Below are 25484 nucleotides of genomic sequence, written 5' to 3' on the forward strand. Positions count from 1 at the left end.
CGGATCCCGTGTCATGGTATCCGTGACGCGGCCATCAAACTTGCTGACAGTTAATCGGTGAAACATGAAGTCTTGGAAGCAAAACAGTGGAACTGTTAAGGTATGCTTTTAATTGTCTACCCTTTTAAAACGTATTTGTCTACTTTAAGTTGCAGTCAAGACAGAAAAAGTCGAAATTTGTTGCGTTGGGATGCCATCGCTGTCACACAACACGTGTCGGAAAATAAGAGATTTGCCCAAAATTGTTGCGGCCGTATCTTTTCTCAGTATAGAGAGCCACTAAATATTATTCCATAGTTTAAGAACACTATCCTAGTACTCTTTGAAAAAATACACGAGACTTCCAGAGTAAGTCAGAATTTCGAGAAATGTTGCTTTTTGTTGCAGCACTTAACACGCTCCGTGCACGAATCGTTAACATCGGTATGTTTGAGATGCCCTCCTTTTAAAAGTTCTCAATAATATGAGTTTTACATACCATATTTGTAAAGTAGTATAGTGTATGTGTTCGTGGTATAAAGGTAAAGTTTTTCGGATTAATCTTCTTTCGGTGGCAAACATCTGAAAACGGGTTAATTTCGACTCGGTGAAAGGTCGATTTTCGGGGGTTCGGGAGGGTTGAACATTCGCCTCAAAATTTCGGGTCTTGTTAAGTTTAGAATCAAAAGAAATGTGTTTTCATTAATGTTATATCAACTCTGTCTGTTGCTGAAAATTTGAAGGAAATCGAACGATTGGCCCAGATTGACCGGTCGAATCTAACGTGGACTTTCTCTTAAGCAAGAATGATGTGGAAAATGAGGTTATTTGGAACAACTAATTTGTTACAATTGCAGGAAGATCAGTTTTCTATCGGTCGTGGTAATGAAGCCGGAGTTAAATACACAAAACATCTGAAGATCGAAGATAAGAATTTAATGGCTCTTAATGTTTTCCAACATACCTTAGGCATTAAAACGCATTTCTTGCAATATTTAGGGCTTGCAAATACTGACAAAAAAGATTTTTGGGAAGCCCACCTCAGTGGGCAAGCTTGAAAAGGCAGGTTTTTCCGCTGAGGAAATTTCACATATTTATGAACTCCCTTCTATGCCAACTCTTGACGTCAAAATGTCAGTTTTTCAACTTAAAATCAACAACAACATTCTGTACACAAAAGGTAGACCCTTTAGACATAAGATAATAGACAACGACAAATGTTACCTTTGCAATGGCAGTCAAACGTTGACGCATCTCTTTGTTGAATGTGATTTTACTAAAGCATTTTGGATTGAGTTTACTTCTTGGTGAAATTCTAAAAATAACATGCAGATCAACCTCCAACAAAGTGATATTCTGTTTGCCCTTCATCCTGCCTTTATTCAAACGGCCTTGTTAAGGCATTAACTACTGTTTGCTTGTGGTCAGACAGTACATCTATATTCTGTTTCACTGCCTATCTTAAAATGTTGAAGAACAAGCTCGCGATAGCCAAAAAGAAGATTGGAGGCCTTGTTACTCTTTAAAGCATAGGATAATAATTGTTTGTTGTTGTTTTTTATCCTTGTGTTGGTTTATAGTTGTTGATATTCGTAAGTTTGTAAGTTTGTTACATTTTAATTTTTGTAATTGTCTATTGTATGTTTCTTTTTTTTTTTTCGGTAAATAAATAAAGGTTTTCAATTTAATTAAAATAAAAAGTGTGGCTAACTCGGGATGTGTTATTACTGTAGGAAGCATCACTTTAATTCTGTTTACACGCATTGCTGTTTACACGCACTGCTGTGGGAGAAGTCATTAATGTATGTAAAATATGTTTCCGAAAGTGACATCTCCTAATACCACATTTTATCAGTTTCTTTAAACTTTTCTCTCACTTTAGGTCTTCGCCACGAGCAAAATACTCCGGGATTCAAATTTAAATGACAAAGTTCAAAAGCCTTTACTGGGCAAAACAAACTTTGGGGTCGTTCATACACACGTCTTTCCAGAATCGTTACGGTCATCTTTCCGCCTGTGTTCTTGTCTAGCTCGTCTATTGCCACTTTTTTTCTGTCGTATCAGTCTGTCAAGCGAACGTCTGCTTTCCAAAAAGTTGAAGATTCCTCGTCCAAGCCAAAATAAGAGTGACACACATGCATAAGGCACGAACTGTTTCCAAAACGCAACCAAAATGTCTTAATCTTGGAGGAAAACATATTCATCGCCAATTATATGCAGTTTGCTGATGGTACCTGCACCCTCAAACAAGCCTGTTCAGAAAGCACACGCGAGTGGTTTTGCTAAAAACCAAATGACAGGACGATCACCAGAAGCTTTCAAATTTGGGCTCATGACCCAGACTTCAGGTTCAGGCAACAGCGCGGCCGCAATTGAAGCTTTTTGATACGTAGCCTGCACAGGCCGTGTGTTTCAAGGTTTTGCTACAATCAGCGGCGCGATGTCTTCGCTAAATAACGCACCGTGCAAAAAGTTTCACCACGCGGGATTATAAATACTTCCTAGCTAGGCTGAGAATAATATGCATTCAGCTTTTCAAACCTGTGGCGCATATTATTTCATGAAAACTCATTTTGCAAAAGTGGACTCTGATTAGTCAAACTCTAAAAAAATTGAAATGTTCTGGTGATTCTTATTATGAAAATTTCAACAAACGTACCGAAAGCGATGATGACACTATTGGTGGTGGATATTTCATTCACAGTTGCTTACTAAACATCTTCCTTTCAGCGTCCTCCGAGGAAAAGAAAGTCCTTGATGCGATTGAAAAACAAATCCACGAGGGTAAAAAACAACAAGAATACGTTAACAATCTACTGGACAGAATAGCCGCAGAGATTGAACGGACCAATTGCACAGGTAAGAAGAGAACTGAATGCCCGACGGGAAATCACGAATGTACGTTACTAACGGCTTAATTGTAGTATATCGTCATCGGAGGACCTTTAATATTCCCAGATGCTACCGCAACTACCGCGCAAAATTGACGTGAGCGAGATTCGCTGAATAACGACAAGAAAATGGCGAAAATCCTCCTCAAAGAAATTTTTATCGAAAGTTCGCCGATAATATACTGTTTTATATTTAGGCTAATTGTTACTTTTTCTTTATCTCTAAAAAATGCGTGGTTACCCCCAACATTTGGATTTCAATAGCTAAGATCTACTTTCCCCGCATAGCCCCAAACCAGACGAAAAGACTTTCTTATTACTACGAAGAGTTGGTTTGTTGAAACGAAATTTGAGACATGTCTCTTAAAACGCGGATTACTTTCTACTGTAGCTTGGTAGTACGTCCTCTGTTTGATTACGCCGATACTATCTGGGGCGACACGGGTAATGCTCTCTTAAGCGGTGAGCTATAATTAATGCAGAACAAGGCGGTCAAAATCATACTTAGCCTACCAAGTTTTTCGTCTTTCAAATAAACACAACATGCACTTGGTTGGCCAACACTAGTAACCTGCTTCACTTGTGTTTCAAAATGATAATGGTCTAATATACATTGATTTTGATACAAAGATAATTAGTGACATTCATCCCTACAATACTATAAACTAAATTCGATTTTGAGACGGCAATACGACTTTATATTGACGGCTAGTTGGGCAAAAATATATTCCGTACGTATTGGGCTTCGTCGCCTCGCGACTCCGCCCAATAGCCGTCAATTTAAAGTCGTATTGCCGTCTCAAAATCGAATTTAGTTTTTTATCGCGATACTGACATTTTGTTGGAGAGAGTAAGGCCCGGTTCATACGTCGAACTTTACATGAGCCGAACCTAATCATTTGGTTCGGCGCATGTAAAGATCGACGTATGAATCAGTTAGGATCGACAGATTTGTATTTGGGTCGACCCGCCGTTCTATTCGACTGCGCCAGTCGAATAGAACGGCAAAAGTTCGACTTCGATTCAGACGTCGAACTTTTCATGTGCCGAACCAAATGCATACGTTACGTATAAATTATATAAATTATATCTATCCCAGAGGTCTGTGCATTCCATCGACTTGGCATGTGCGCAAAGGACTTCATTCTGAACAAGATGGCGGGAAAAGAGGAATGTGCTTGTTCTTCTTGTTTCGAAACAACTAAATATACTTGTCTGAGATGCAAAAGAAAAAAAAACCTATTCTTGATGTGCACACGCACTTCTAACCAACAGAAACTTTCCAATACAGGCTATATCAAAGGCGAAGCCTCAAGACTTCTCAGAACAAAATCTTCAAAAACAACATTTGAAGAAAACATTACTCTATTCAAACAGAGATTACGTAACAGAGGTTACCTCGATAACCTTATAATAAAACTCTTTCAGAAGTCAACCTCCGCGAAAGAATGTCGGCACTACAAAACAAACTAAAAACCCGCAAAAACATTTTGACGTTTGTTATGGAATATCTTCCTTCTGTGCCTAACCTAAAACAATTCAGATGAGTAAATACAGGAGCCATAATCAGGGATGGAGACCATAAGCGTGGGGTCCACGCATCTCCATGAGTTGAACCAAAAAAATATTTTTTAGAAAAAATCGCCCCCCCCCCCCCCTCCCTAACGTCATATACCCGCGTGAATACACGCAAATTTGCGTGGGGCTACTACCTTATATGTGACACGGAAAGCAGCTGAGAAAAAATTCACTAAAGATAAAGTCCTCTAAAATTAGATTTTTTTGGTACAACACATGGGGACAGGCCCACAAGTCAAAATGGCATCACGTGATGGTCTCCATCCCTGATTATGGCTCCTGGTAAATAACACTTGATAGAAAATCTGCCTCTGCTAAGGGAGATCTACTAAGACTCTTCCTTACTTTCGTACAGAAAAGGGAGATCTTTGAAAGACGTACTCGTAAAAGCAAATTAGCTTTGAAGGTCATATTCTTCCTATCTCGACCAGTAGGAGTCGTGTTTGGCCTGTCTTTATTATTTTACCAAACAAGCTCTTCCATGTCAGAATTCATCTTTCCCGCCATTTTAAATCTTGTTGAGTAAAAACAACAGCCGCTGACCACGAAAATCTACTTTCTCACTTTAACTTGAATTAAGTTCGACTTCAGTTAGGTTCGACGTCTGAATCAACTACCGAACTTAATTATTTGGGTCGACCTTAATAGGTATTAGGTTCGGCTCCTGTAAAGTTCGACGTATGAACCGGGCCTAAACCAAGCGGCGAAGAATACTGTAAAAATTACCGAGTCTGCCGTTCGGCGTCACGACAAGAAGATCAAATTGACAAACCTGAGCCATGAAAGAGAACGCAGCACTTGCAGAGCTCTTGGAGCAATTTTTCCTAGAGATAAGAGACATCAGGAAAGAAACAGATCCTTTTCCTTTGAAAATGCCATAATTTATCGGAATTCAAGCTCATTGTTATTCACCGTGGCCGTTTTCACACTCAAGAAAGTCTTTTAAGTAAATTTCTCTTCATCGAATTTATAATCACTCTTTTTCGCTTACCGTCAAGAAAAAGGTTGTATCCGCTGTACCATGATACATGTTCACTACAAAAAAAAATATTATAAGTGGTCCTTGAACAGTGTCAAAAGCTTTTTAAACTCAAATGAAAAGAAATAAACAACACCATCCAACGTCGCATGTTCATTCACAGAAGTAAAATTTTGATCTGTGCGCGCCAAACCCATTTCAGTGTCGCGCCATCATGCTTACATGACAGTTTTTGAGCCAATCAGAAACCGTCACTTTGAGACGGCAATACGACTTTATATTGACGTCTCAGCGCAACGGGAAGATCCCCCAGGATCGCGTTAATAGCAACAAATTCAATTTTTATATAATTTACCGAGAGTCAAAAGTAATTCTGTCAAGTACCGCATATCATATTAAGGTCTTGCCAATTGAAACAACCTACATAAATCACAACGGGACATTAAACCACTCTCACTTTTTAAGGTTACCGTGTACCTTCAGGGGTGGCTTGAGTGAAAAAGATATAGCGCCTCTCAGTTACATCACAGATACCCAAAACCTATATCAAATTAAAGCTTATAGAACTGGGTATTCAAATAATTCATTGTTTTTCCAAGAAAGTAAATTCCCAGGTTTTCCGTAAAGTCGGAACTTGAAGGTCCAGATCGTCGTTCAAGAGTTCCAACTCAATGCGATTTTTATATTTTGGAAGTTTTTTTTTTTTCTCCAGGTCAGGATCCCAAAAGCTTAAAAAACATGTCGGGGTTTTCCTTAATTTGATTTCGTTCAAAAGTTACAAAACATTTTCAAAATTGCGAGAAAACCATGCGGAGTGCATGCACGGAAATGGCTTTCAAGGAAAGAATTTTTAGAATTATCGAATTCCCCGACACACTTTTGTTGGGTATATATTTTTCTAGCACCTGGCCAAATTTTACTAAAAATGGTCAAATCGTTGTTGAGTTGTGACTCTTGAAAGTGTCCCCTGCAAGCGAAAAATAAAGTTTGAGAAAACAGCGCTTGAAAAAAATTCTCGTTACACAAACAAGTACCGCCCCCTAACGCCTTTATGGAAAATTAGCCAATCATTTTGCAAGCTACTTTTTCTTCCGGTCACCTCCTGTGAAAATTTTCTCGCAGTTTTGCACGTACTCGCGTTCTAGAGTAATCAATTCCTTCACCATTTTGTTGGATATCTGCGGTGTTTCAGGTGTTTGTTGTACGCGCACGTCGATTTTGTAATCTGCAATGATTATGGGAAAAACAAAATGGGGACTAAAGCCGACCTCATCAAGCAAAGCTGTTGGGTCGAAGCAAAAGCGGCTGAGGCAGGTAAAATTATCAGCACAAAGCGCTACGGAATTATCGGGGAACCACCGTAACCGCATGTATTGTCTCAGTCAAAACGAAATTCTTGCTACTCCTCAGTCGAAAATCGGCGAATACATCTATTCGAGCGAAATATTGTTGAGAATTGCGAAGTTTCGAAATTGCTTATCGAAAGTTCGGGTGAAAATTCGAATGAACGTCCCAAATTGTTAATGCTGCAAATAGGAAACAAGTATCCGATAGCGACGGCCGAGGTGAGAAAAGATCAAGACATAGAACATGATTCGTAGCATTATTTTTCAATTGTTTTTTTGTTTTGTTTCCGCTTGCCGAGACTTGTAAGTTTTACGCACCCGACCACAAGTGATCTGATAACGTTCAGCCGCAAATAAAAGAATAGGAAGTTCGTGAAGCGCGATTCACGGACTCGCGAATTGAAACAAGCGCGTCTCCAAACATTCGCTTCGCTGGAAGATTTTAAGACCTTTACTTTTTACTTTAAAGTGTAGTTAAAAGCTTTTGTCTTCTTTTATGTCAGTGTCGTACTCGAACAAACGCAAGTTCTTCCACTAAATACAGGATATTCGAAGTGCGAGAACGTGAGGGGCTCAAGACAATAGAAAGACCGTTCGCGCAATTATCGCAACGGGTGGTTACACCGGCAGCAATATGCTGTCAATCAAAGTAAAACTTCCGGTGGAAATCGCTTACGTCCCAATTTCTCGGCAAATACTGACTCTTTTTCTAAAATTCTTTTTTTGTTTGTAAGAACTCACTAGTAAGTTTATTTTTATCTAAAAAAAATGAAAGTCGAAAAATTTTCTCTCTGAACGTACACGGTAACTTCAAGCAAGCTCTCAAGAATGTTGTTTTTACCTAAAAATTGTTGTTTTTCATATTTTTTTATAGTCAACTCGTACATTTTTTATCCTGTAACTTTTTAGTCTGTTAAATAAAATTATTATTGTTTATGTTGATCTTATTACTAGTACTAGTCACTGAACTGAAAAAACACCATGGTGAAATGAGTTCCCTGGTTAAATAGCATTATAATATTATTTGATAAATATAGGGCCAAGCTTAGCGGTAGAATCAACAAGGGGAACTGATGGTAAATAAACCTATACAATATACAGTTACCAACCTTCGAGCTCTTTCGCAGCGTTAATTCCTGACCATGCTTGCGGACCATGCTTGACGATCTTAATATTTGAGGAAGTGTTGCATGGTGATACGTTTGTTCTTTTTGTCGTTTAATAACGGCTGTCCATTTACATTGTTTATTTCACAAAGTCAAAATACACAAGCATATTACATAATATTAAACTGGAAGCCTGTATAGAGGGGTTTCTTCCGGCAAATTCACTTTCCAAAGCTGTGCGCTCAAGAAACGAAAGAAACTTAGCAACTCGCGTTTCCAAGCGGCGTTTTTATTAAACTCATTTGGTTTTAATTTGTCTTCAAGCCTTCTCCGTCAAGTTTTATGCGTAAGATGCTGGTTTGTTAACATATAAGGTAGACGGCATTGAAAGTGCGATAGGCATTGCCACCGCGAATGCCAAATCGTAAGCAACCACAAATAAGACAAGCCTACACCTGATTGTATTATTTATGTATTTCTTTTAACGTTCTCTCATTGTTAATTTCGCTATAGATCCACCAGAGATTACTGACATCTCTAGTAATCAGACAAAAAATGAGGGAGATGTTCTCACACTCACCTGTACGGCGTATGGTGATCCGACACCAAACATCACCTGGACGCGAGTTTCTGATAACAGTGTTGTCACTTTTCCTTTGACCATCAGTGGTAAACAGGATGAAGGAGTCTACAAATGTACTGCTGATAATGATGTTGGGAATGCTGCTGCTAGAACTGTGAATGTCTTTGTACAAAGTGAGTCAGTAGGTTTATGCTACCAGTGGAACTGTCATTGTTTTTGTACATTTTGGTACCTTTGGTACACTTTGGAGGAACTTTTGTTATTAAGTAGCTCTTTTATGAACTTTTATTTGAAATTGGTGGCAATGCTTTTACAACGAAGTCAGGAATGTTTGTTTTATCCAATCGATGCCACCGTGGGAAGTACATCTACATTTTTGCATTCTTAAACGTCATGTTTTCACAGAGGAATAAAAAAAAACAAGAAATAAGAAACCTTCGGAGCATGGAAAGAAACATTCTCAGCTAATTGCTAATTGTTTAATAATTACTGATATCAGTTTTTCGTAAGTATGAAGACCTATAAGCAAGTCTAAATATTACTCGTTATTGGTTTCTTTTTTCCTGTCAAATACCGCTTTTTGTTTGTAGCTTTGGTAGTTTATTTGTAATTTAGTTTTTGCCATTCGCTTTTTTTCTCTATTTTCGTTTTATAGATATATAGAAGTTCTCTTATTTGGTATTTTCACTTTTTACTGTTTCATGATGCTCAAACAGCATAGATGCATGGTAGCAGGGCGAGATTTAAGACATTGAATTCGGTGTAGAGACGCATGACGACTCATTCGAACACGTGGAAACGCTCGAGCATGGGAAGGCAAAAGCCAAAGCCAATTTCCTCCAGCTAGACACAAGTTGTTTGCACTAATTGATGATGATCATCCTCCAAAACGTGGCGAAGTGCGAGACGAATTTCAAGGACCTGACGCGGCAAGGGAGTCGGCGATGAATGTTACGGAAAAATTAGAGCAGTTAGAAAACAAATTTACAAAGGCGCAGAACAGAGCACGGGAATATTTGGACGGAACAAAAGTGGAGTTTTCGAACTCAGGCGAGATGGACAAAACGAAAGCGGAGTCTTCGAGTTCAGACGTGATAACGTCCAACGAAGAACAAGGTAAACGATCAAAATTTGGATTCTCCAAAGTTTGATACTACAGCGATTGGTCCAAAACGTCACACGTGGACGCGAAAACTTGGCAACGCTACATAACGCCTCAATCAATCGGAACTGCAGTGGCTATTGGACAATATTTGTTGAGACAACTAAACCATGTTGATGTTCCCGTGTTTTCGGTAAACTTTAAGACCTATGAAAACTGAAAGGTTGTGTTTACGGCCTCCATTGGTATGGCGCCTCCGACACCAGGCTATAAACTAAGTCAGCCACGAAAGTATTTGTCCGGAGAAGGTCTGAAATCTATCGAGGGTCTGGGAATTGCGTGCGAAGGAGAGACTTGATCGTAGGTTTGGTGTCCAGCGACGTAAAATCACAGTTAATTTATTAGAGATGGAAAATATTAGACCTATTCCACCGGAGAAATCTAAGGACGGATCTTTTGGAAGTCGCAGTTATTAACTGATCGGCATAACTTGGAGATGGGTCGATGATGTACTTGAACCTTTAGAAGAAGATGACAAAACCCATGCTCGGAGGAGACCAACGATGGGTCTTCGAAAATTTCAAGGTAGAATCAGTAGAAACTCTGCTAGAGTGCTGGATGATACAAGAATCACAGTTCCCGACACGTACGCACGAAACTATCAAAGGTCTGAGGAAGGGAGAGGGACGTCCTGATGCTCTTAGCAGAAAGTATTACCGCCAAGCGCATGGAACGCCCGTACCCGTTTGTAGAAATATAATCATGGGATTCACAACTGTGAAATGTTCAGAAAGATGGATGTCCCCTGTCGCTGGGATGTAAGAAAAGTACCTGAAGTTGTGATTTTTATGATTAAGTGTATGCCACCCGAGGATTCCAGTGTCGACGGAGTAGAATCTGTGCTGTGAATGGTTGAAAGGAAACCACCACAGATTGTTACACTTGGTTCGAGCTCAAAACATTTGTTCAAACTCGCAGCCCTTGACCGTTAGATCAAGCCCAGAGAGAGCAAGCAAAGCGCACACCAACGGTGCAGTTACGGCTTTCGCAGCACGTTCAGACGATACGACCGAGCCATCCGCTGCCTTGACTACACAGGTTGGCACGGAAGGGAAGCACCAAACATTGACAGATAGGTCCCTCACCACCGTGACTTTGAAACCATCAGGAGCACCTCATTTTGTCGCTTTCAGGACTGTTTCAGTAATGTTAAAAAATGGAAACCACCGATTGGAGGTGAACGCTTTCTCGTTTGACGCAAGTACAAAAACCTATCTGAATCCAGATGGTGCAGCTAAATAACAGTAACACTAAATACACTCAGTGGAAGGGCTGAAACCTTCGAAACAACGAATGTTGAACTGGAAGAAGAACGTTTGTATGGCCAAATTAGTAGGAATGATCGATGCGCCCACAACAGACAGTTACTGGTAGCCTGCGCATAATCGATTGGAGAAAAGAGTCAGGAAAGTGGAAACATCGCCAAGGTATTCAGTTTCCAAAACAAAGCTCACCTAGTCCAATCGTTGACACCCTCATTGGCCTCGATACTTTCCACCTGCATTACAAATATGAACAGGCTAGCCAGGGGAGCCAATCGCGCGACGAATGCTTCTTGGCTGGACTTACATTGGAACTTCAGACAGCAATCCAGGACGTCGCGTTCAAACTAATTGCATTCACGCTTACTTTGTCTGAGAGGCGTCAAAGTTGGAGGAAATTGAAACAACTATTCATCAAGTTTTGGGTGATTGAGGCTGTCAACACGGAAGAACCCGTCATGAGTTTTGATTGCAGAGTTGGGCTGGAAAAGTAAAAAAGTGATTGAAGCTGGTAGACTGACGTCATCAAGTTTCTGTTATGTTTAAAGACAACTCACCCGTGTCGTCAGACAATTTCGAACTGGCGTTCAGATACTCTAATGTACTGAAAAGAGGCTTAAAGTCAAAGCCTACTGAGTGACTGTATTTAACAATACACTTCCAAGGATTACATCCGCAACTATCTACAGAAGATTGACCCTTAGCAAAGTGTTTCCTCTCTCACTTTTCCATAGTGAAACCAGATAGGGCAGCCACTAAGACACGAATTGTTTTTAAGGCCCCTGCGAGGTAGCAAGGTCTTTATTTGGACAATGTTATCTGTCAGGGCCCAACGTTATAGCGCGAGCTCTTTAACGCTCTGTTCATTTTCGTTAAAATCGGACCTGTGGCACTGCTATATGGTATCAAAGAGATGTACTTAAGAATTGAAATTGCGTTTAAAGACGGACCATTTCACCGGTTTTCGAGATAGTTAGGAAAACAATGTCTCCAGTTCTATTCCAACGTTTTGATACGCATCCCAATATGCCTATGGAGCCGTTATATCTTTACGAATATGGACAAAGTTCCAGTGTGATTGCAACCGCGAAAACAGGAGTCGCGCCGGTTGGCGCTGTGAATGTCCCTTGTTTGGAATTGATGAATGCCGTTCGCGGCCTAAAATTGACCCGAGAGATTTGCAAACACTGTCGGTCAGACAGTTGAGACGTGCGTTGGTGGTCACGTACCCCAAGTAGAAGATTTATGCCATTCGTCGCCAACAGAGTTGCCAAAATTCAAGAGTCAACGAAGTTCTAAACAGTGGGGGTATATTCCAACGGACGACAATCCTGCGATTTTGGAACTAGGGATATGACAGCAACCGAACCGGCTAACTCGTAGACCTAGTGGAAAGGCCGAAATTCTGAAGAGAAGCGGAGTGTAAGTGGCCAGAAAATCGGATTAAACAGCCATCTTCTGCTCCAATGGCGTTTCAGCAAAGCAGAATTGCAAGGTAGTCAAGAAAGTAAGCTGATTGCAGGCACCGTAGAAAGATCATTAGCCTGGCGTTTAACCCCCTTTCGATTTTCAAGTTGTCACCGACTCGCGAGGATACACGCGTAAGTTTCTTGCTTTCTACATATTTGCTGTCTACGCTAAGCACAACGAAAGGCCGAAGAAATTAGTCTATGGGAAATTGAAGCTGCTGAAGCTGTAATTATCGAACAAGTCAAGCAAGAAGCCTTTCCAGAAGATTGTGAGCTGAACGAGAGAGGAAACGAACTTCCCCGGTCAAGAAAACTGCTGCAACTTAAGCAAAGGTTAATGAAGAAGGACTCTTCACTGTGACGGACGTCTTAAATACACAGAGTTCATTCTACACCAGACACGTTTCCCAATAATTCTTCCGTGGGGACACTGGGTTACTACTTTGATTGTCAAAAACTACCATGAGTAAGTTCATCACATCGGCAGAACAAATCAAACGTTAGCCGCCGGTAAATCTGAGCGTGGGAAAAGTAATGCGCGAAGTGCCCAAGGCACAAGGCCAAACCTGCTGGAGAAATGATGGCACATATACCAAGGATCAGGGTGAAGGAAACTAAAAGCATTCGGTCGAGTTCCAGTAGATTTTGTTCGCCCATTCTTCATTGTTCAGGAAAGAGGGAAACCCAGAAAGAAAAGCTACCTTTGCGTATTTTTGACCTGCTTATTGTCAAGAGCAGTGCATTTAGAAGTCGCGTTTGGAATGGATACTTACTTGTTTCCCATCACATTTTGTGGAATGATAAATCGCATGGGCCTTCCGCAAGACTTATCTCCGACAACGAGGGTACGTTGTTGGAGCAGACATAGAGTTGCGCGAACTGGTCATGAAACTTGACAAGGACAAAATTCAAAAGTCTGCGGCCAACAAATCAAACAATATTTCATCCATCACTGTAGTGACGGTATTGAGCAGGAAGTCTCTAGGCTTATCAAGGAGACCCCCTTTACTAATTGTTAATAATATATATGATAGATATATGAAATTATGATAATCTATGTTAAAATATAAATTCCTATAACAGGGCAAGGAGTGAGCTACAACTTAATTACACTAATCTTTTATTAATATTTGCTCCGTAAATAGTTCCAGGCATGAATTCACAACAACTTACTTAACTGCATAAACCATTGAAATCATTCATTCATTGTAGATTATCGTCCAATCAACACACGCCTGTCGAGTGAATTGAACTATGTTGTTGTAAATGCAACATTCAGCATCACGTGCAGTGCACAGGCCAACCCACCTGCAAAGTATCGATTCTACAAAGAGCACGAGAGTTTATTTAACTCTTCAACTGGCAGTGATGCTGAAATGTATACAACCTCAGTTGGTGAAAGAGGACCTCAGGTGAACTACAGTTGTACACCATTCAATGAATATGGCGATGGACCCAAGGAAATAATGACAATAACAGTGAGAGGTAATTAAACTGCTTGGTGGGTGGGCTCCCAAACGATTGTTAGTTGCAATTGTTTTAGGTATAGTTTGTAGAACTTTTTTCTTATTAACACAGAATGCTACTTTGAATCCATTGGATTTCCATGTTGTGAAAGGGTCTTGGTCCAGTTCAGTTGTCTAGTCGGTGTTGAAGGGATTTCAAACTTATTCCGCCGAATAATTTTATACTGCACAGAATTTCATAATGCATTTAATTGTGCAATAATGTTCAAACGCGAAGTTCATGCACAAATTTTTCGTTGTTCAGGACGACCTTCTTGTCTTAAGAGGCTGTCCGCGTTAGAACGGATAAGGCGAATTTCGGATTTTTACCGATTTCGCTGATTTTTCTATGAACATCAATCATTATATCCTATAAACAAATATCACATTTACTGAGCTCAATGCGATTTTTTTCGTTGCTGGCGAGGCGGTTTAGAAGGTGGCCTTGCTCAAACAGCTTAAATATTTTACACATTGAATTTCCAGTTGTCAATAATAATTTAAATGTTTAACTTTGTTTTCTGTGAAATTTTGACTGAGTTACCTTTTTTTTTTTTTAAACCTCCTCCTAAACTTCAGAATGTATCTAACGTGACATACATGTAGTTAAAGCCTATTTTCACAAATGTGGAACCTGACTTAGGGTCAAATCTATTTTAACTCAAAAGCGCTAACACCAATCTACTTATGTATGGAATAAAATGTGTGGGCAATTTACGCTGCGTGCCGTACAGAGCTCCGCAATTTACCTAATATTCACGGATTTCAATCAATAACTTTCAATAACTTTATTTGTGTCAAAGTACTTAAGCATGCCTGCTAATTGGAGACACAGTAAATACCAAATAAATATTAAGTATAATAAAACTCTAGGATACTGGAATACTAGATGCTACTGGATACTACTATATATGAAGCAAATCAGGCACAGCATCACGCGTAAATGCCAGTACAGGCATCTTGTTTGTACTGTAATGGAACTGTCAACATTGTTCAGAGAGAGGACAGGTTTGCTCTCGTCAAACGAGCTGTCTTCAAGCCAGTTAGTAGGTTTGGATCTCAAACTGCGGACCTTTATGGCTCGAGCTTTCTTTTCTTTTTTGGCTGACGTCTGTCTTTGCCGGTTTGTTGGATGCGTAGCTTTAGGCTTCGAGCGACAGACCTTTTGCAAGTGTCCAACTCTTTTACAGGAATCACACGTGGCCTTGATGGCGCCGCATTCATCAGGACTGTTCCCGTCCGTTCCACCACATCTGTAACAGCTGAACTATTTCGCTGGAAATCCGCGAGAGGCGTGCACGTGGTCAATCTGGATTGGGTTTTCCTTGGTTCCTTGTGACAGGATTCGTGCTTCTTGTACTGCCGTCTCTGCACTTCGCGCAATTTTGATCGTCTTTGCGAGTTCCAGGTCGTCCTGTTGGAGAAGTTTGTGCTTCAAGGTACCGGAGGAACATTTCTCGACGATTTGGTTACCTGCTCCCTGAGGCTCGTCAGATACGTGTCGATCGACTCGTCTGTCTTTTGTGCTCGGGATCTGAACTTGTAGCGTTCTGCCCCCACGTTTCATTTTGGTGCAAAGTGTCCACTCAGGGCAGTTTTCACCTCTTCAAGGATCTTTTGTTCTCCAGGGAGCGTATCGAAAATGCGTTGTACTGCGGGGCCAAGGCAGTGCAGCATCGTAGCTCTCTGAACCGCATCGTTCTTCTTTTTCAGGTCTAAGGCTATGACATAAATTTTAAACGCACTCAACCAGTGTTTCCACTCACCGTACAAGTCGGCTGCATCAATGTTTAACGCCTTGGGTGCAGGTAAAGACCGTTCCATTCCCTGTGGAAGTTCTGACGGTTCTGGCTGGTCGGTTACTGGATTTTCTACCGAAATTGGCTACCGGTTTTGGCTGTACTGAATTGTCTGCCGGGTCTGGCGGTCCTGGATTTTCTGCTTGTTCTGCAGTTACGAGTTCATCCTCGTCGCCAATGTGTTGTGTAGTCATTTACTACTTAAGCGAGGAGATACACACTCTTCCATTGCTTTCTATGTAATGTCCTTTATTCACTAAGCAATTATCTATATTGGAGTATAATTATTATTCTACTTCAACTCAGTAACAGTATTTTAACATCGTGCTGTAGCATGCAGTAGTTTCACATAAGGTAACAGTAACACATGTCCTTGTTACTACAGTAGTCAATACATTACAGCGGCCATGGCATATTTAACAATTATTCCACGAGGGCGCGTTGGATATGAGATGATAGATAGCCAACGAGGCGCGTAGCGCCGAGTTGGCTATAATCATCTCATATCCAACAAGCGCAAGTGGAATAATTGTTTTATTAAAAACAACCGAGAAATATTGCTAGATCTTACTGATTTCGCTGTGCAAGAACGACCAGAAGGCAATTTAATGGTCGTCATTTCTCGGCCATGGTATAATTGCTCATATACCATGGCCGCTAAGCCAATCAAATCCCTCGAATTGCATTATACAATGATGCAGTTTTTAATAAAAGCCATTATGCCATGCACGAAGAATGGGGACCATTAAATTGTCTTCTGGTTGTTCTTTCAAAGCGAAATCAGCAAGATATAGCGATAGTTCTTGAATGTTTTTAATTAAACAATTATTCCACTGGCGCTTGTTGGATATGAGATGGTATCTATCATCTCATATCCAAGCGCGCTCATAGAATAATTGTTAATTATGTGTCCGGCTTAACGCCTGAACTTGGCCCGTTATTTTAGGATATGATGAATGTTAGGAACTAGCTGGCGTTTTTAACGTTTGTTTTATGGCAGTCATTAAGGACATTATTTTTTTCCTTAAAATACAACTTCTGAAGGCACAGTTTCTTGTTTATTTGGCTGCTGGCTACAGTTTATTCTGAAGAGATTTATCATACAAAGGAGAATACCACCCCGTTCTGGACAATTCGGTCTATACACTTGTAATAATTATATAAACCAATAAAATTGGTGCTCTTGACATTTTTTTTTATCTTTACTTTTGTTAGATGTTATCAATGCATCGCATATTCTTAGTGGCCTCAACAGGAAGTACTGGGACCAACTGAATTCTTATTTGGCGCCTGTCCTCCAGAATTCATCCCTCAGTAGGTTTGTGAAATGTTGGCATGCTAAGACAGATGGCTGGGCACCATATACATTTCACAGCAACTGTGATGGAAAGGGTCCCACTGTTACTATAATACAAGTCGGCAATTACACATTTGGTGGATACACTGACGTTTCTTGGTCCAGTAAGTATCAGTTTCAGGTACCGCAATTTTCATTACGTTTAATATTTTATACTGGATTCAATATTAAATGATCAGATTCATGGATTCGTTGTAGTCCGCGGCAATTGTTTACCAACAAAGTAGCATAAGTAGCAGTTGTTCTCTTCTGAGAGCGCGGGAGCTGCGAAAACTTGTAAAGATCTAAAGCAAGAGAAGGAAAAAAATGGTATTGAGAAAGGGAAGGGGGAAAACTGCTCTTGTTTTACTTCCTTGTTTGTTTGTTTTTGTTTCTGTTTGTTTTTTTTTAATTTTTTTATTTTTTGTGTGTTTTTTGTCTTTATTTGTTTAGTTTTGCTTGTTTCCTTGTTTGTTTGTTTGTTGTTGTTTGTTTTTTGCTTTTGAGCGCGTCTGAGCAACAAGCTGAACACTTATGACGCAACATAATCATGGGTTCATTTAAATGTTTTTTAATTATATATTTTTTACTCCTCAGACTTGTTTTTGCTTTGAAGCACATTTGCAATCTGAAAATAAAGCGTGACTTAGGCCTGCAAGTCGTGTTTCAAGCGCGTGTTTACGATTTCATGCGAGCGGTGAAATCATAATATACTTTGAGTTACTCCGAGTCGCTCGCTTTCTTCTGCAGCGAAAGAGACTGTTTTGACGCTCTTATCAAAATTATTCATCATAATCTTCCAGAAAATGAATTGTACTCCGACTTATTCATTTTATCTGCTGAATAAAGTTATCCCACTTTGAGCAAATAGAACCAAAAGGTGAAATACGTGCGCACCAGAGTAAAATTAAAAGGTGTAAATCCCTTTTTTTCTGTATAGGCCTCAGCGCAGAATCATAAATGACATCTTATCGTCAGCTAGCGGTCGGGATTAGTAACGAATCTTTTGGGGAATAGAAACAGACGTCAATATTGAAGTTACTCTACGGATTTAGAAGTTAGCTGCAAAGTACGCTTCCAATTGGATCTCTGTCCCGTTATTTCTGTACATGCACGGGTGAAAATTATAATCCTGTAGGTTGGAGGCATCACGTTCATTTTCATTTATAAGCGTTTACAGATACTAGAAACACAAAAAATCCTTCTCGATTTTTCTCCTAACTAAGTGTCAACTAAGTTGATAAGGTGATTTATCCACTGTAAAAAGATTCCAGAGCTATAGAATCTCTCTACGGTGGCAGAATTACCTTAGATGATAAAACCAAATACTCGTTTCCACTCCCCCAACGACCCAACACCACAGTTTCTTTAGAAACTAACCCTTATCTATATATAAAAATATATTTCCACAATAATGGTAAGCCAACTGTGTTTGTTTTCTTTACCTAGGTTCTTGCAGTTATACTTCATCCAGTAAATCATTTATCTTCTCACTGTATAACATCAATGGCTACGCCCCTGTTAAGCTGCAGATCAAGCCTGGACGAACCAGTTACGCTATATACACATGCTCTAGTTACGGACCAACGTTTGGTGGATACGACATCTACATATCAAACAACGAAGGGAGCAACCGAAATTCTTACACCTATTGTGGCTACAACTACCCCTTACCCCCAGGGTATTCCTCATCTGGTTATTCTTGTACATTTTATGCAGGAAGCAGCTTTTTCACTCCCACTAATATTGAAGTATTCTACGAAACGATCACCCCCGAAGGTAAATTCACAATGTTGATAAAATCGTTCCCACTCTTTACTTAGGTCTGAAGCCTCCCACTTCATTACTGGCCAGTTATCAAATTAATCCGTGCATTTTTTTGCCATTTGAAACGATTTTCCTTTGTTGAAACTCGATTTAAACATTAAAAATCCGCTACTTTGATACTATGTTACATACGAGGCACGAGTGACGCCATCTTGAATTACAACAACTTTTATTCTGAGCTGCCGTGCCCCATGGTCAGCAGCATACATAAAAATAACCCTGCTTGTATTAATCACAGTTGTTTGTGAAGAAGGGGTAATTGATGTTATATGTTGGGCTTAACGCCTGAACTTGGCCCGTTATTTTAGGATAAAATGAATGTTAGGAACTAGCTGGCGTTTTTTAACGTTTGTTTTATGGCACTCATTAAGGACATTATTTTTTGCCTAAAAATACAACTTCTGAAGGCACAATATCTTATTTATTTGGTTGCCGGCTACAGTTTATTCTGAAGAGATTAATCATACAAAGGAGAATATCCAGATAATTATATAAACCAATAAAATTCGTGCTCTTGAAATTTGTTTATCTTTACTTTTGTTAGATGGTATCGTTGCATCGCATAATCTTAGTGGCCTCAACAGCAGGTACCGGGACCAACTGAATTCTTATTTGGCGCCAGTCCTCCAGAGTTCATCCCGCAGTAGGTTGGTGAAATGTTGGCATGCTAAGACAGATGGCTGGGCAGCATCTACATTTCACAGCAACTGTGATGGAAAGGGTCCCACTGTTACTATAATAAAAGTCGGCAATTACACATTTGGTGGTTACACTGACGTGTCTTGGTCCAGTAAGTATCAGTTTAAGGTACCACGATTTTTCATTACGTTAAATGTTTTATATTGGATTAAATATTAAACGATCAGACTCATGGATTCGTTGTAGTCCGCGACAATTGTTTACCAACAAAGTAGCATAAGTAGCACTTGTTTTCTTCTGAAATCACGGGAGCTGCGAAAACTTGTAAAGACCTAAAGCAAGAGAAGGAAAAAAATGGTATTGGGAAAGGGAAGGGGGAAAACTGCTCTTGTTTTACTTCCTTGTTTGTTTGTTTTGGATTTTTTAATTTTTGTGTGTTTTGTTGTCTTTATTTGTTTTGTTTGTTTTCTTGTTTGTTTGGTTCTGTTTTCTTTTGGGGGGGGGGGGGAGGGGGTGAAGGGTGTTGTTTTCATTTTCTTTCTGGAAGCTTTTGTTTGTTTCTTTGAGCTCACTTGGAAGGGAAAAGTCACTACTATGCCAGCTACCAACAAAGCTGTCGCGATATTTCGCGACAGCGCAGTGCTTTCACCTTATTTTGTTCGCTTACTGAAAGGGCGTCTGAGCAACAAGCTGGGATCTGTGTTCTGATTTTTGAACTGTAAAAAGATTCCAGAGCTCTAGAATCTCTCTACGGTGGCAGAATTACCTTAGATGATAAAACCAAATACTCGTTTCCACTCCCCCACCGACCCAACACCACAGTTTCTTTAGCAACTAACCCTTATCTATATATAAAAATATATTTCCACAATAATGATAAGCCAAATGTGTTTTTTTCCTTTCCTAGGTTCATGCAGGTTTGTTTCATCCAGTAAATCATTTATCTTCTCACTGAATAACATCAATGGCTACGCTCCTGTTAAGCTGCAGATCAAGCCTGGGCGAACCAGTTACGCTATTCTCACATGCTATAGTAACGGACCAACGTTTGGTGGATACGACATCTACATATCAAACAACGCAGGGAGCAACCGAAATTCTTACACCTATTGTGGCTACACCTACCCCTCCCCCCCAGGGTATTCCTCATCTCCCTGTACATTTTATGCAGGAAGCTACTATTTCACTCCCACTGATATTGAAGTATTCTACGAAACAACCACTTAGGACAAACAGTATACTGTGCTTCCCGTTAACCGACCGACCCTTGAAATATTTAAAGTTTAAAATGGTGATGACTCCCAATGTTTGTAATTCTCAGTTCTCCCGATCTCGCCTTAGTATCTCCCCTTTTTCGTTTCCACTTAGACAACTGCTTTAACTCTGAAGGGCCGTTTTCTTCCCACATCAGGGGTTTTTTGTTATTGCTGTTGTTGTTTTTTTTTTGCTCTTTCTTTTTTTCGAAGATCAGGAATTTCTTTTTTTAATTTCGTTTTTTTTTTTTTTTTTTTTTGGCACATTTCTTTGTACTAAGTTAACCGACGGCACAGTATGTTTGGTTTGCTCTGAAGGGGTCTGTCATTATAGATTAACTGTTACTAGCCTACTGTTACGGAGGATTTCGCAGTTTTGCACGGAATTAGGAGCTTAATATTCAGCAGAAAATTTTGATCGTAGCACAAAGAAAGATATAGCTTGCATAAGAAATAGGCTATTCATCACAAGTTAACGGTCCGTAATATAACTATATTTAATCATAGAAAGAAAGGAGTTGGGTCTTCTTGCAAATTATTTATTCGCTCTCGCTGCAAGAAGTTAAATCGCTTTTAGATATTCGCTGTTTTCTTGTTCTCTGAAACTTTAAAAAAGCAACAGAAGCAAAATGTAAACAACTTGTGAAGCTAAATTAGCATTTTTTTTGTCCCTTGAGGATTCTGAAGTATTGTACTAAACCTAAGCCGACAATTACCTTCTTTAGTTCCTTAAGTTTAAAATTACTTTTGTGTGGAGCTGGTTTCGTTTACTTTAGGAGTAGATAGCTTTCTATACGATTAATTTACTGCTAGTAAATTCAGCTGTCCTGTTATTTCCTAGTTGAATTGGTTCTCATTAGAGGTGTAGATGTGCTCAACTCACAGCTGTTCGTTTGTCGTTGGATTTTCTAGTTGTAATTTAGTGTATTCAGAAAGACGTTTGCCGCTGGATTAGTTTTCCAAGCTGGACTCACAATCTTGAAGACTAAACGACAATTTTAGTTTAGTTCGCTATCTACAAAGACTTTTGTTCCGCTCTTAATGGTTTTTCATTTAATTCTATTGACACGCGAATAGCACCTTGTAAAAGAAATAATTCATGTACAAGCTCATATAAACCCTTGTTGTACAATGTTCCTTCGAATTATAAGTTGAGTCAGAATAAAGCTCTGTTAGACCAAATTCTCGTTTTTCTGTTGCTGAAGTCCTGTCCAGTTCGTGGTTAGATCCTGGTACCATCTTGAGAAGTGACAGTTTCTCCCTGCGAGCGAGTGCTCCCAATTGAGTGAAATTTTCCCCGTTTCGTTCCTGTCTAGCTTTCGTTGCAGTTTCCGCGTATTTCCCGCAGAAGCAGGAAAAATGTACTGTCACACTACAGAACATGCGTTTTTTTCTTTTTGCGTTATTCAGGCGAGCAGAGGAAAGCGCGGAGCGCGAGTCACACCCTTCCCGTCGCGCGTGACTGTGACTCGCGCGTTTGCCTCCGCTAGCCTGAAAAATGTAACAATAAATAAATAAATAAATAAATGAATAACGCCTGTTCTTCAGACTAAATAGTAAAAAACAGAGGCTGACGTAAGAGATAACTAATAGAGCGAACAGGGCATACACACTGAGTTACACCGCTCTCCACGCCAGAGAATTCTGGGTTAATAGTTGTCCACAAATACAAAAGCAGAACCTTACTTGGTGCAGATTAATTACAATTATAATTCCACTACTTAATTATTTTACGATGTGACCGGAGAAGATCTCGTATCCCTGGTTTCATTAGTGTATAGCTGAGTAGCAGAAAAAACCTACCTGATGTGGAATAATGAATAACTTAACCGATGTTTTAACAAATCATAGTCGCGGAAATTTTACTCATTGCTTGCGCTTTAGGCAAAAAGTGAAATATCGGCCTGTATTATATCTAAAAAATCAAGAATAGGGGACATATACTCGAACATCTAAATTTACGTGTACTGTGTAGCCTTGAAAATGTTATTCTATTGACACTGATTCGTGTTTAAGGCCGGGTAACAAAAGAGTGATTGTCAGTTAAAGATATTCCTTAATTATGCATTAGAAAATTCTATTGTGTAAGAAGACTATTTACCTGCTTTGTCGGTTCGTAATTAAATTGTTATTGTCGATGTACTTTATTTTGATTACTTTATCATAGTGGCAACTGAACATTAGATTTTTATAGATTAGAATTAAATTTTAATTAAATATTAAAAATTACTACAACCAAAATTATCAACATCTCTCCCAATTTTCCATACCACTGTGGACAGGGATATTGTATTTGGTCGACTGGACTAGAGAGGACTGGCTTTGTAAAACGGGGACTTGTAAGACGCAGATTTGTAATGTTGTAAAACTCGGACTTGTAAAAGGAGGATTTGTAAAACGAGGATTTGTTAAACGCGGACTTGTAAAATGAGGATTTGTTAGACGCGGACTTGTAAAAGGAGGATTTGTAATGTTGTAAAACTCGGACTTGTAAAAGGAGGATTTGTAAAACGAGGATTTGTTAGACGCGGACTTGTAAAACGAGGATTTGTAAAACGCGGACTTGTAAAAGGAGGGTTTGTAAAACGCGGACTTGTAAAATGAATCATAATTCTTTACAGAAACATGTGCATTCATCTCAGGGGCACCCAACGACAGTTTTCAGTCAGATCCCATGAAACGCTATTTTAGGCTATCTGTATTTTAGGCTATCTGTAGGTTCATTTTAGGCTGCCCTATAATATTTTTATCTGTTCGGTCATTCTAGGGGAACTTCAGTCTTTTCGAAATTACTAGGGCATTTTTGTCCATTTCGCGAAAACCTTAAGTCTTATTTCCTTTCCGAAAATCTTAGCTGACCTTTTTTCGGTCCCGAAACGACATTTTTATCAATCCGAAAACACTAGGCCTTAAATTTTCCATGTCAAGAAAGTTCGAGGTGAAAATTCCCCTCAGAAAATTGTAGGGGATTAAGGGCCTTCCGAACAGATAATTTATCGAAACTATCCGTTGGGTGCCCCTGTCATCTTGTCCTATAAAAACAGGTTACTGCAAATAAATGTAGCTAAATTCAGAATCAATAAAATTAATTTTGTTGAACTGAATCTGAAAATTCTGAGATTTATGTGGCCAGAAACTGAAAAAAATAATTCTTACAATATTTCTATAATTTTTCATCTGACTCTAAAGAAAGACCACCTGGTACAACCCATGATTATAAACAGCACCAGTGGAAAGTACTGCGAAGTAGTACATGTAGATTTCATTTGAATGGTCTCACTTTAGGATTTCATCCACAGAATCAAAAGGTCTAAAGCCACCTTGTACAGCATAACAAGCAGCACCACAGGAAAGTGGATTTCATCTACAGACTCAATACGTTAGAATCGCTTGACAGCAAAATAAATGGCATACTGTATTTAGAGGACTGGACTGAATTTGAAAAACGAATCAAACTATTGAAACGATAATCTCTCATAAAAACATTTCTTCACTGAATCAAATGTTGCTGCATTTTAATTTAATGTTGCATTACATGTTATCATCCTTTTCTGATTTAAGGACGGTGCCTACTATTGTTACTGCGCATAGGTTCTGCGCATACTATATCTCGAGATACTCGGGTTTCCTATGGGTAGTGCTCACTAACACAGGGGTATTTTTTGCGCGGTTTAAAACTATGCGGAGAAAGCAGAACTTAGCAAGTGCTCTTGGTATCCCATAGGAAAATTAAGAGGTAACCATGCATTTTCAGAGATAATTAAGCTTCCATTTAGGAAAAACTGTCATACATTGCTTTACATTTTGGCGCTTTTTAGGAATATTGTTGCTTAATTATCTTCGAGAAATGCGCAGTTACCCCCAATTTTCTATTTGCATTCCCATAGCCCTTTCTAAGATCTGCTTTTCCCGCATAGTCATAAACCGCACAAAAATACTTCGCTATTAGTAGGCACCGTCTCTAAAGTGGTCTATCAAACAGTGACAAAAAATTGATCGTACTGAGAACGATTCTAAGAGCCGGTATTATTAATTCCCATATGAAATAAAAGCATAGCTGTAAAGCAAAATTTGAAAATTAGGGTGTTTGCCATAAACAGCACGGCTGCATGTTCGTGTTTGAAATTCTGATTTACAACAATCTAATCTATAACTTGCTAGTAACGTCATAAGTTTAAATTTTCGAACTTCATGATCAAGAACAACAACTCCCAAACCACGGTGAGAGAAGACATTTCTTCACATCAATATTTTTTAAGCCAGGTCTGGTTCCATAACCTGAAATAAGCAGCGGTTATAGCAAGGAAATAATGTACAAGTTTTTTATACAAATGTCTTTTGTCGCATGTTTAATTAATCCCAGCGACCCGGAAATTCGGAAGATCTATAGCCTGCAATCATCATACTGTAAATGCAACTTAGTTAAGACTTTTTTCGTCTCAGTGGGCAATTCCGCTTCTGTGTAAAATCTCTAGCCCTGTTACCACGTCCCTTTCACTTACTACCAACACATCGACAAATGATAAAAAGTCATATTCGTCATCACCAAAATGAACAAAGTCTTCAAGCGAAGACCTGGCGGAGACACCTTTTTGTCCACACCAAAAGGACCGAAGTGGAAGCACGAACATTCCATCATTATCGCCTGAGGCTATTGGCAAAATCTCAAACAGAGAGTAATATTTCTGTCGTCTTTAACACTGTTTAGAATTCCGGCTTCCTTCTGAAAGCGTCGCTTTGATTCTGCGGATTCACCTTTCAATGTGTTGA

At 39.4% G+C, this 25484-nt stretch overlaps 1 protein-coding gene across 1 annotated transcript; it reads left to right on the forward strand.

The window, feature by feature from the left end:
* Positions 1-2272: 2272 nt before the first annotated feature.
* On the forward strand, positions 2273-20875 carry LOC146448994 (uncharacterized). Its single transcript, XM_085102057.1, has 8 exons — positions 2273-2327; positions 2710-2838; positions 8393-8635; positions 13568-13840; positions 16875-17120; positions 18445-18774; positions 19367-19612; positions 20369-20875. Exons 1-8 carry the CDS (start codon positions 2273-2275, stop codon positions 20686-20688), a joined length of 1842 nt encoding a protein of 613 aa, XP_084958183.1. The 3' UTR covers positions 20689-20875.
* The last annotated feature ends 4609 nt before the right edge of the window (positions 20876-25484 follow it).

The sequence above is a fragment of the Pavona decussata genome, unplaced genomic scaffold (genome assembly GCF_977016875.1).
Source record: "Pavona decussata unplaced genomic scaffold, jaPavDecu1.1 SCAFFOLD_695, whole genome shotgun sequence".
In the NCBI taxonomy this organism is placed as follows: Eukaryota; Metazoa; Cnidaria; class Anthozoa; order Scleractinia; family Agariciidae; genus Pavona; species Pavona decussata.